Raw genomic sequence first — 13057 nt, forward strand, 5'->3', positions numbered from 1 at the left:
TACCTCTCTGGACTGCTGGAGGCGGGACCGAATCACACCCATCAAAACCGCCTCCGGCAATATCGCTATCCCGCCTCCAAACCTGCCTCCTCGAGGCTGGGAAAATCGGCCCCATTGTCTTTCATGGTGTTCTGTAATACAGTAAGCAGCCCCTCCTCCCTGCCTTGTGACGAACGCTCCCTTTAAATAGACGCAATCCCAGCTCAGGCTTCCCGCAGCCGAGCCTTGACTCCTCTCGGAATGGCTTTCGAGAGTCTGGGGATGATCCGGAGCGCTCTGTCCGACCAGACCTGGATCCTTCTCCTCACTTTCCTGGTCCTGCTGGGTTGGTAAGTGTCTGATTGATTTATTTACCAGGTGTCCTCGTTCTAGCCAAGTGAGAAAATACCCACAAAGTTTGGTTGGACTCACTGTTTACACAAGGACAGTTTACAGCATTTGACACTAGTTTGTTTGTTTTGAACCCTCTTTGTGTGTATGTGGGGTGGGGGGGCTCCTCCGTCTCTGCTTTAATCCAGGTGGGAATTTGAAGCATTTTACTTGTTTTTCAAGTTTCTACCCGAGGACCAGGTGAGCCTCAGGACAGGGTGAGATGAAACCCTAAATAACAACAGAAAATGCGGGAAAAACTCAGCAAGTCAGGCAACATCCGTGGAGAGAAATTTGAGTTGACGTTTCGGGTTTGACCCTTCTTCAAAACTGGAGAGAAAAGGAACTAGATCGAAGGCAGGGCTGCGATCGGACAAAAGAATAAAAGAACCAAAAGAAGTAAAAGATGAAACCCTTCTGTTTTCTGGCTATTAACACAAAGCTGGGCTATCTTGAAATCTCAAGTCTGCTCTACATAAAAGGGAAAAATTCACATTTCTGTACAAACAAGAGCGATCATGATAAGAAGCTACTCCAGATTTTTAAAATTCCTGTGTGTTGATCAATAGGGGTGATAGCATAGTGGTTATGTTACTGGATTAGTTGAGAGAATTTGAGAAGCTAGGGTTGAAATTGAAAGGCAGAACCTCACAGGTAATAATTTCTGGATTGTTACCTGATACCTGGCATAGAGACAAACAGATTAGAAGGTTAAATGCGTGGCTCAAAGAATGGATGCGGCTTGGGAGCGGGTCTGGTGTTTCTGGGTTCCAGTCCCGCCCCCAACTATATCCGACCACGGACGTGATTTTACGTTGATTGATCTTGTTAAGCCCGCCCTGCGGGCTTGCTGGCCAATTAATAGGAAGCCGGTCATATGACATCATTTGATGACGCGTCATCTGCCGGTTTTCTTAAAGGGATCACGCACAATTTTTTTTGACAGCTGATTTTTCAGTGTTTGACAGCATTGAGGTGCTGCAAACACTAACAATCACTGTACAAAGGTGAGCTCTTGCACCAAGGCTCTCCAGTGATTCACTCCATAGGCTGGAATAGATGGCAGCTGCAGTTGAGGTTACAGAAGCGATCTGTCACTGGTGAGAGCTTCTCCGAATGAGGTGGCACTAGACATTGATTTCAAAACGTGTTATCTAAAGAAATATGTAAATGCATTAAAAATGAATTTCCCAACATTTTCTTACCTCTGAAACTCACCAGTGCACCATTGGATCCTTCACACCACTTCTGCAGCTGTCATCAATGCAGAAACATTACAGCAGACTCACAACACGCCACACTTACCTGGCGTGGTGTCCGGACATCGGGAAACCCAAGGCAGAAGAGGCAAAATTTAAAAATAGCCTGTCAAATACTCTCAACTACCTGTTAGCAGGCATTTAATTGGCTTTAATCCTCTTCCTGCCGCTAGGTATCGGGTCCATGCACAAATCGGGGATCCGACACTTGGGAAAATTGTTTGGAGGCGGGTTGATGGCGAGATCGGACCCCGCTGTCAATCAAAACGATTTTACCTTTTGACCCGCCTCAAAACCCGCCCTCTCAGTGCCGATAAAATCATGGCCTTTGTGTCAGTCTTCACGGAAGAAGATGAAAAAATCTCCCAAAGATAGTGGAGAACCAAGGATCTCATGAGAATGCGGAACTGAAAGAAATTAGTATTAGTAAAAAAAGTACTCGAGAAATTAATGAGACTGAAAGCCAATAAATCCCCTGGACCTGATGGCCTACATCCTAGCATTTTGAAAGAGTTGGCGATAGAGATAGTGGATGCATTGGTTGTCATATTCCAAAATTCCATAGATTCTAGAACGGTTCCTGGATTGGAAAGTAACAAATGTAACCCCACTATTTAAGAAAGGAGGGAGAGAGAAAACAGGGAATGACAGACCAGTTAGCCTGACATCAGTAGTAGGGAAAATGCTAGAATATATTATTAAGGACATGGTAACAGGGCACTTAGAAAATAATAATAGGATTGAGCAGAGTCAACATGCATTTATGAAAAGGAAATCATGTTTGACAAATCTGTTAGAGTTTTTGAGGTTGTAACTAACAGAATAGATAAGGGGGATCCAGTGGATGTGGTGTATTTGGATTTCCAGAAGGCATTTGATAAGGTGCCACAAGAGGTTATTAAACAAAATTAGGGCTCATGGGATTGGGGGTAGTATACTAGCATGGATTGAGGATTGGTTAATGGACAGAAAAAAGAGAGTAGGAATAAATGGGTCATTTTCGGGTTGGCAGGTTGTAACTAGTGGAGTGCCGCAAGGATCAGTGCTTGGGCCTCAGCTATTCACAATCTATATCAATGATTTGGATGAGGGGATCAAATGTAATATATCCAAGTTTGCTGATGATACAAAGCTAGGTGGGAATGTAAGTTGTGAGGAGGATGCAAGGAGGCTTCAAGGGGATATAGACAAGCTAAGTGAGTGGGCAAGAACATAGCAAATGGAATATAATGTGGAGAAATGTGAAGTTATCCACTTTGGTAGGAAAAATAGAAAAGCAGAGAATTTTTTAAATGGTGAGAGATTGGGAAATGTTGGTGTTCAGAGGAACCTGGGTGTCCTTGTACATAAATCACTGAAAGTTAACATTCAGATGCAGCAAGCCAGGACCACTCAGCTCCAACTGTTCTGACGAAAGGTCTTCGACCTGAAACGTTAATTCTGTTTCTCTCTCTACGGATGCTGCTTGGCCTGCTGAGTTTTTCCAGCGTTTTCTGTTGTTATTTCGGATTTCCAGCATCCGCAGTATTTTGCTATCGTCTTTAGATAATGAAGCAGTCTGTGCCCATATGCAGCAAGACCAGGACAGCATTCAGGCTTGTGCTGAGAAATGGTAAGTAACATTCGCATCACACAAGTGCCAGGCAATGATCATCTCCAACAAGAGAGTCTAACCACCTCCCCTTGACATTCATTGATATTACCATTGTCAATTCCACCACGATCAACATCCTGGGGGTCACCATTGACCAGAGACTCAACAACACCAGCCACATAAATACTTGGTTACAAGAGCAGGTCAGAGGCTGGGCATTCTGTGGTGAGTAACTCACCTCCTGACTCCCCAAAGCCTTTCCACCATTTATAAGGCACAAGTCAGGAATATGATGGAATACTGTCCATTTGCCTGGATGAGTGCAGCTCCAACAACACTCAAGCAGCTCGACACCATCCAGGACAAAGCAGGCCGTTTGATCAGCACCCCATCCACCACCTTAAACATTCACTCCCTCCACCACTGGCGCACCGTGGCTGCACTGTGTGTACCATCTACAAGATGCACTGCAGCAACTCGCCAAGGCACTCCCAAACTCATGACCTCTGCCATCTATAAGGACAAGGGCAGCAGGTGCATGGGAACACCACCACCTCCAAGTCACACACCATCCTGACTTGGAAACATTTTGCCGTTCCTTCATTGTCACTGGGTCAAAATCCTAGAACTCCCTCCTTAACAGCACTGTGGGAATACCTTCACCACACAGACTGCAGTGGTACAAGAAGGCGGCTCACCACCACCTTCTCGAGGGCAATTAGGGATGGGCAATAACTGCTGACCTTGTCAGCAACGTCCACATCCCATGAATGAATAGAGAAAATTATAACCACAAACTAAGACTTGTGTTTATTTAACACCTTATGCAGTCTCTCAGAAGCGACTTGTAGCAGTGAGAATGGGTCTGGGATAATCTTCGTATTGATCTTGTGTGCACCAAGTATGGATAATAATAAGCAACCATCTTAAATAAACACATAAATCACATGGCTGCCAGCTCTCCCAAGCTATTATTATTCAGTCTTAAGTGGCAGCGGTGCGAATATTGGCTTAAATGCAGCAAATTTGCAATCAGTGTAAATTTTAAGGGGTGGGCGGAGCTATGATAATTAGCTGTTCAACTTTTGCGGCGAGGGTCTCTGGAGCAGCGCAAAAAGTCCCATCAAATTATGGCATGGTGGAAGTAATGGCCTAAGTCACTCGTGCTGTAGCTTGCTCAAATTTCTTCAGTGTAATAAAGGCATACACAGTAGATACGCCATTATTAAATAGACAGGGGGAGGGTTCAAGCGAGGGGAAATTTAGAAAGTTAGAGAAAGGACAGGGCAATAGTGCAGGGTAGTGATATTGGCAATGAAAACCAGAGTGTGATAGGAAGAGACAGAGCGTACAAACATAAGAGTGGGAAACAAGGAAATGGCAGAGGCATTGAACAAATATTTTGTATCTGTCTTCACCGTAGAGGACACTAAAAACTTCCCAGTAATAGTATAAAATCAAGGGGCAAAAGGGAGGGAGGAACTTAAACTATCACTAGAGAAAAAGTGCTAGGCAAACTTATGGGTCTAAAGGCTGACAAGTCCCCTGGACCTGATTACCTGCATCCTAGGAACTTAAAAAAAGTGGCTACAGAGATAATGGATGCATTGGTTGTAATCTTCCAAAATTCCCTTGACTCTGGGGAAAAGTCCCTGCGGATTGGAAAACTGCAAATGTAATGCCCTTATTCAAAAAAGGAGGGAGACAGAAAGCAGGAAACTATAGGCCAGTTAGCCTAACATCTGCCATTGGCAAAATGCTCGAATCCATTATTAAGGAAGTAATCGCGGGGCATTTAGAAAATCATAATACAATCAAACAGAGGCAGCATGGTTTTATGAAAGGACACAGCAGCATAATGAGACTTTTGATAGCTTTGTGAGCGATCTGAAACTGAAAGCACAGACATGTAATTTCTCTGAGCTGAAATCATCCATGATTCGTGACCAGATTGTGTTTGGTATTCATGATAAAAAGGTCAGGGAACGTCTGTTGAGAGAAACCGAACTAACATTGGAAAATGCTGTGAAAATATGCCAAGCCAGTGAGCTAGCTCAAAAGCATGCGAAGACTTTTAGTGAAATGAATAATAATGCGATGGTAGTAAGTGATAGTGCTGCTGTCGGTGCTGTGTCCTACAAAGGAAAGAAACATGGGCAGAACAGAAATGAAAAGCAATCGGAGGAAGGAATTTTTAATTGTAAATGCTGTGGTTACAAACACCAGTCAAAACAATGCCCAGCATTTGGAAAAATGTGCACAAAATGTCATGGAAGGAATCACTTTGCCAAACAATGCTTTTCAAAAGTAAAAACAAAGAAAGGGCAACAAGTCCAAGTCAATGTGATTGAGGACACTGATTTAAGTGAGACATTTTCTGTAGGAATGGTGTCATGTGACAGTATCAAAAAGGATACAGAAAATGTGCAGCCCTCAGGAATGGACAATGCTGAACATAAAGTTAATGCAGTAAAAGAGGACAAATGGATGATCCCACTGCAGGTAAATGGAGCGTTAGTTCCATTGAAACTAGACACTGGGGCAAAAGCAAACTTAATCAGTATGAGTGACATTAAAAACATGAAAGAAAAGCCCAAAATACAGAAAGTCAGTACTAAAGAACTATAATGGACAGAAAATAGATAGCTTAGGTGTATGCAGACTTAAAGTGACAGTCAAAGACAAAGTGCATCATCTCATGTTTTCTGTTGTGGCTGAAGGACTTGATTCACTACTAGGTGACAAAGCTTGTGAGGACTTAGAACTGGTCAAGAGTCTACCGTATTAAACTGTGCCATAAGCAGACCAGATGACTCAGTGGATTCTGTAGTGAGTAATTTCCAGGATGTGTTCAAAGGATTTGGAGTTCTACCATTCACTTACAAGATCCAGCTAAAAGAGGATGCTCAGCCAGTGGTACATGCTCCACGGAGAGTTCCAGCACCCCTGCGTGACCGGCTCAAGAATGAACTGGACAGAATGACCACACTAGGAGTCATCAGGAAAGTCGAAGAGCCAACAGACTGGGTTAACTCCATGGTATGTGTAAAGAAAAAGAACAATGATCTAAGAATATGCATGGATCCAAAGGACTTAAATGCAAACATAAAACGTGAACACTACCAGATTCCCAAGCGAGAAGAAATCACCAGTGAAATGTCAGGTGCCAGATACTTCACAAAGCTCGATGCCTCACAAGGATTTTGGCAACTAAAACTGGATGAAGAGAGCACCAAATACTGTACCTTCAACACACCATTTGGCAGATATTGTTTCCTCAGAATGCCTTTCGGGATAATATCTGCATCTGAAATCTTTCATAGAGCGATGGAACACATAATTGAAGGTCTGGAAGGAGTTCGGCTCTATGTTGATGACATCATCATCTGGGTCTCCACAATGAGAGACTGACTAAAGTGCTACAGAGCATACGCCGGAATGGACTGAAGCTCAACAAAGCCAAGTGTCAGTTTGGCGTCCAGGAAGTCACTTTCCTAGGAGATAATCTATCTGGTAAAGGAATAGAGCCAGATATGGAAAAAGTAAACTCCATACTCAACATGCCCCGACCCACTGACAAAAAAGGAGTGCTACACATCATGGGGATGATAAACTTCATTGGAAAGTTCATTCCTAACTTGTCATCCAAGACAGCCTGTCTGCGAGAACTGCTACATAAAACAAATGAGTTTGCATGGACAGAAAGACATGAACAAGAGTGGATGAACCTTAAAACAGTGCTGACAACCACACCTGTACTCACCTTCTTTGACCCAACAAAGAGAATCAAAGTGTCAACGGATGCATCAAAAGATGGCCTAGGCGCAGTCTTGCTACAAGCAGAAGGTGAAGATTGGAAGCCTGTTGCCTATGCCTCCAGGTCTATGACTGATTCTGAGTGTCGATATGCCCAGATTGAAAAGGAATGTCTAGGCTTGGTAGTTGGACTAGAAAAATTCCATAGCTACATATATGGACTTCCCACCTTCACAGTTGAGACAGACCACTGCCCATTGGTTGCCATCATAAAAAAGAACCTGAATGAGATGTCTCCAAGGATTCAAAGACTCATTATGAAGCTGCAAAGATATGACTTTGAACTGATCTACACACCAGGCAAACACATAGTGTTAGCAGATGCACTATCCCGAGCACCCACAATGAGTCATGTGAGCTCTACTGAGGAAGACGTGGATGTTCATGTGAGTATGGTCACTGCTGCGCTGCCCATGTCAGACACAAAATCAAAGCAAATAGCAGAAGAAGCAGTAAAAGATAGAGTTACAAACAGTAATAGAGAACATTCATCATGGTTGGCCAAAAGGTTCCTGTCCAAAATACTTTCACATAAGGTCAGAGTTGAGTGTCGCAAGTGGACTGTTACTAAAACAGAACAGAATAGTCATTCCACAGGCTCTACGTCAAGACATGCTCAAAAGGATTCATGAGGGACACCTCGAAATTGAAAAATGCAAAAGGAGAGCAAGAGACACTGTTTATTGGCCTGGCATAAATAAGGACATTGAAAACATGATAGGCATATGTGAGACATGTCAGAAACACCAAAACAAACAAGCAAAGGAACCAATGATAGTAGCTGACTTACCAACAGCACCATGGCAAAAGGTTGGTATGGACCTCTTTCATTTGAATGGTAAAGAGATCTAATAGTGATTAACTACTATTCTAACTATCCTGAGATGGCGCTGCTCTCAAGCACCACAGCAAGCAGTGTCATAATGCATGTGAAATCCATTTTCGCCAGACATGGAATTCCCAGGATTGCCGTTAGCGACAATGGTCCGTGCTTCAACTGTAAGGAGTGGCAACAGTTTGCAGCACAGTATGACTTTCAGCACATCACATCCAGTCCTTTGTATGCTCAGTCGAATGGTAAGGCAGAGAAAGGTGTTCAAGTTCTCACGCAGCTACTGAAGAAAGCAACAGAAAGCAAGTCTGATCCTTATCTCGCCCTGCTGAGCTACCGAGCCTCACCTTTAGACTCTGGTTCTTCACCTGCTGAACTCCTAATGGGTCGCAAGTTGCGTACCACGCTACCTTGCTGTGCAAAAGAAAAGCAGAGTAAGGAACTGAGACAGAGACTTCAACTGTTAAAGCTGAAACAGAAATCATACTATGACAAGTCATCCAAAACTCTGAAACCATTGACAAGGGATGATGTTGTCAGGATTGAGGATCCAGATGCATGGAACAGGAAAGCTACAGTTCTTGAGGAAGTAGGACCAAGGTCATACACTGTTAGAACTGAGGAAGGACAGATTCTCAGGAGGAACCGCCGTTCCCTCCTGAAAAAACAAGAAACTATCCAAGAGCAAATCGATGACCATGCCGCAACTGAATCTTGTCAATCACCACCAGAACACTCTCTAACACAAACACACATACAGGCTCTCATGAAAACACATCAGACTTACCTGTGCTGAGAACGTCCACACGTGAAGTAAAAAAGCCTGATAGACTTAATCTTTGAGTATAAAGTAAAGCTTTGCAAATGTGTTGACTGTTGTGAAAATGTTTGTTTATAGAGCACTAACAAAAGTGTTACTGATATCATCTTTATCGTGTTTCTTGAAAGTTGATTGATATTTATTGATTTTGTTTAACCTCAAAGAAAGGGGGATGTAATGATCAGTAACATGTCATTCTAGAATGGTACACTAGGTGGCGCTGTAGAGCTGTATGTATATAAGAGTAGGCTACCCACAAGGCAGTAGTCAAGATGGATGCTGTAGAAGTCCACATGTACTGAATAAAGTGAATAGCTAGAAGCTAGCTGTTCATAATGAAAATGACTAGTTATTAATGAACATAACACCTTTGTTTTAAGATCTTCACTTTAAAAAGTTGTAAATAATATTTGAAGATACCTGTTAGATGAGAGATTGCTGTTGGAATTTTTTTTAATTCATTTTTATGGGATGTGGACGTCGCTGGGAAGGCCAGCATTTATTGCCAATCCCTAATTGCTCTTGAGAAGGTGGTGGTGAGTCGCCTTCTTGAACTGCTGCAGTCCATGTGGTGAAGGTATTCCCACAGTGCTGTTCGCGAGGGAGTTCCAGGATTTTGACCCAGCAACCATGAAGGATCAGCGATATACTTCTAAGTCAGGATGATGTGTGACTTGGAGCAGAATTTGGAGGTGGTGGTGTTCCCATGTGTCTGCTGCCCTTGTCCTTCTAGGTGGAAGAGGTCGCGGGTTTGGGAGGTGCTGCCGAAGAAGCCTTGGCGAGTTGCTGCAGTGCATCTTGTAGATGGTACACACTGCAGCCACGGTACGCCAGTGGTGGAAGGAGTGAATGTTTAAGGTGGTAGAGCGGGCTGTTTTGTCCTGGATGGTGTCGAACTTCTTGAGTGTTGTTGGAGCTGCACTCATCCAGGCAAGTGGAGAGTATTCCATCACACTCCTTACTTGTGCCTTGCAGATGGTAGAAAGGCTTTGGGGAGTCAGGAGGTGAGACACTCTCCGCAGAATACCTAGCCTCTGACCTGCTCTTGTTGCCACAGTATTTATGTGGCTGGTCCAGTTAAGTTTCTGGTCAACGGTGACCCCCAGGATGTTGATGGTGGGGGATTTGATGATGGTAATGCCATTAAATGTCAAGGGGCAGTGTTTAGACTCACGCTTGTTGGAGATAGTCATTGCCTGGCACTTCTGTGGCGCGAATGTTACCTGCCACTTATCAGCCTTGATGAAGCAGCTGAAGATGGTTGGGCCTAGGACACTGCCCTGAGGAACTCCTGCAGCGATGTCCTGGGACTGTGATGATCGACCTTCAATCACCGCAACCATCTTCCTTTGTACTAGGTATGACTCCAGCCAGTGGAGAGTTTTTCCCCCCCGATTCCCATTGACTTCAGTTTTACTAGGGCTCCTTCATGTCACACTCAGTCAAAAGCTGCCTTGATGTCTAGGGCAGTCACTCTTACCTCACCTCTGGAATTCAGCTCCTTTGTCCATGTTTGGACCAAGGCTGTAATGAGGTCGGGAGCCAAGTGGTCTTGGCGGAACCCAAACTGGCCATCAGTGAGTAGGTTATTGGTGAGTAAGTGCCGTTTGATAGCACTGTTAATGACGCCTTCCATCACTTTGCTGATGATTGAGAGTAGACTGATGGGATGGTAATTGACACGGTTGGATTTGTCCTGATTTTTGTAGACCGGACACACCTGAGCAGTTTTCCATATTGTCGGATAGATGCCAGTGTTGTAGCTGAGGGATTATTTTCAGGGATTTATGTATGGGAACACAGTACATGGATATATTTGATGTAGCTCATACTAACCAATATAGGTTTTATTGTTTATATAGATTGTAACCATTTAAATTCAATTTGCAGGTACAGCGTTTCACCATATGGGTTTTTTAAACAACTTGGAGTTCCAGGGCCAAGGCCCCTGCCATTCATTGGAACATTTCTGGAGTACAGAAAAGTATGTTTTTTTTTCTTTCTCCTCTTTCTTGACCATGTCAATAACTCCTGTTAGTGCTTCGTTATTGAACCGTTCTGCCATTGCACGGTTTCTTCCTTTTAACCAAGAACTGAGCGAGACTTCTCCGAAGCTCCTGCTAATAGTGTTCTATATTTGGGTGAGAGGAGACTCGCGGCAGAGCAGGGGTGGTGCTGACTGTCTCTCTCCATGCTGCAGTGTAAGTGTTTCAGTTAGTGAACCAGCCAAAAGCTGGAGAAACTCTCCTTGCATCCTCCTCACAACTTACATTGCCACCTAGCTTTGTATCATCATCAAACTTGGATATATTACATTTGGTCCCCTCATCCAAATCATTGATGTAGTTTGTGAATAGCTGAGGCCCAAGCACTGATCCTTACGGTACCCCACTAGTTACAGCCTGCCAACCCGAAAATGACCCGCTTATTCCTACCCTCTGTTTTCTGTCCGTTAACCAATCCTCAATCCATGCTAGCATATTACCCCCAATCCCATGAGCCCCAACTTTGTTTAATAATCTCTAATGTGGCACCTTATCGAATGCCTTCTGAAAATCCAAATACACCACATCCACTCGTTCTCCCTTATCTACTGTTAGTTACAACCTCAAAACTCTAACAGATTTGTCAAACACGATTTCCCTTTCATAAATCCATGTTGACTCTGCCCAATCCTATTATTATTTTCTAAGTGCCCTGTTACCACATCCTTAATAACAGATTCTAGCATTTTCCCTACTACTGATGTCAGGCTAACTGGTCTGTAGTTCCCCGTTTTCTCTCTCCCAACTTTCTTAAATAGTGGGGTTACATTTGCTACCTTCCAATTCGCGGGAACCATTCTAGAATCTATGGAATTTTGGAAAATGACAACCAATGCATCCACTATCTCTATAGCTTTCTGTTTAAAACTTTTGCTGATGATTTTGTTTTCTTCCTGGCCAGGGTATGTTTAACTTTGATACAGAATGCTACAAGAAGCATGGAAAGATCTGGGGGTGAGTGCATTTAATCAGCCAGTAATGTATATGAAGGTGTGGGTTTTATTCCTTTTCAAAAATACATTTCACTCCAGCAATGCAAAATGTAGTCCAAAAGTGCTGTACATGTCATAAGCTCAGCTTAAAGGCACAGATCATTCCAAGTAGTGTCGGCATTGATGCATTCAATTATTGCACTTCGAACAATGCTACATTTACATTGAGGTACACTGTTGTCATGGGTACCTTCATTTTTATCATTGCACTCAAACCAATGCTACATTTACATTGAGTTGTGCTGTTTTTGTGAGTGTTTGTTCAACCTTAATACATTTGGTTCTTTTGCAAACATTCAAACAGAGAAAATGTCTCCAATGGTGCATTATACTATGAGCCTGAAATTCACTCGGTTTGGGCCAAGACACAGGTGGGACGGTTCTCCATTGAAGGGACTGAAATATTGGGGTGACTCCTGGTTCTGCTGGGATTCGGCACATTTTCACCAAGGAATTCTGGCAGTGGGCAGGAGGGAGGGCTGAATCACCTGTCCATGTTCCCTACAGCAAGGGAGCATTTCTGGGGGAGTTTCCGAGGTTACCCTGGAATTCCGCCCATTGAGAACTGGCAAGAGTTCGAAGGAAGCCCCAGATAATTGATCTTGGAGGTGGTTTTAGTTAGGCTGGGAACTTTAAAATTCCTCTTTGTCTTTGGCTCAGGGTGGGCCGTGGGGGAGGTGGGGGACATTTTAACGGTGGGCAGGTGACCAATCCACTCTCGGGAGGTGGGTCAGATAGTAAAAGTTTTTAAGGAGACTGCATGCCTCCCTTTTTTTACATGCTTTTTATTTTTAAGCCATTTTGGCCAGGTTTTCTGGGGCTCGACTATTCCAATGCTCTCCTGAACAACTCCACCCACCCCACCCCAACCTTTCCCACCTCCACCCTATCCCTTTTTTCCTCCTTATCTGCTCTCCGCTCATTGGCTGTGGCCTTGTGCCGCAGGCTTTGCCACCTGACAGGCAGGCAGCCTGTCAATCAAGTCAGCTGTCGGGCAGGAAAACTGGTGGAAAAAAATTTGAAACACTTACTTTCTGCAGTTAATTTTCTTTTAATTTGTTCCTGGGATGTGGGCATTGCTGGCAAGGCAAGCATTTATTGCCCATCCCTAGTTGCCCTTGAGATGGTGGTGGTGAGCCGCCTTCTTGCACCGCTGCAGTCCTTGTGGTGAAGGTACTCCCACAGTGTTGTCAGGGAAGGAGTTCCAGGATTTTGACCCAGCAACGATGAAGGAATGGCGATATATTTCCAAAATAACAGAAAATGCTGGAAAAACTCAGCAGGTCAGGCAACATCCGTGGAGAGAAATTTGATTTGACTTTTCGGGTCG

General features: G+C 43.8%; 1 protein-coding gene across 4 annotated transcripts in view; it reads left to right on the forward strand.

Moving 5' to 3' along the window:
* The first annotated feature begins 121 nt into the window (after positions 1 to 121).
* The window catches only part of LOC147110358 (cytochrome P450 3A9-like), a 59817-nt gene continuing 46881 nt past the window's right edge, over positions 122 to 13057 (forward strand). Inside the window, exons 1-3 of one of the 4 annotated variants that reach the window (XM_086000291.1) lie at positions 122 to 329; positions 10581 to 10674; positions 11637 to 11689. In XM_086000291.1, the coding sequence (XP_085856417.1) occupies positions 241 to 329; positions 10581 to 10674; positions 11637 to 11689 (236 nt within the window). In that variant the 5' untranslated portion in view covers positions 122 to 240. The remainder of the gene's footprint in view (positions 330 to 10580; positions 10675 to 11636; positions 11690 to 13057) is intronic. The other 3 variants (XM_086000292.1, XM_086000294.1, XM_086000293.1) reach the window with 3 other exon arrangements.

This window comes from Somniosus microcephalus, chromosome 11, assembly GCF_052327205.1.
Source record: "Somniosus microcephalus isolate GS21.2 chromosome 11, FLI_Smic_1.0, whole genome shotgun sequence".
Taxonomy (NCBI): Eukaryota; Metazoa; Chordata; class Chondrichthyes; order Squaliformes; family Somniosidae; genus Somniosus; species Somniosus microcephalus.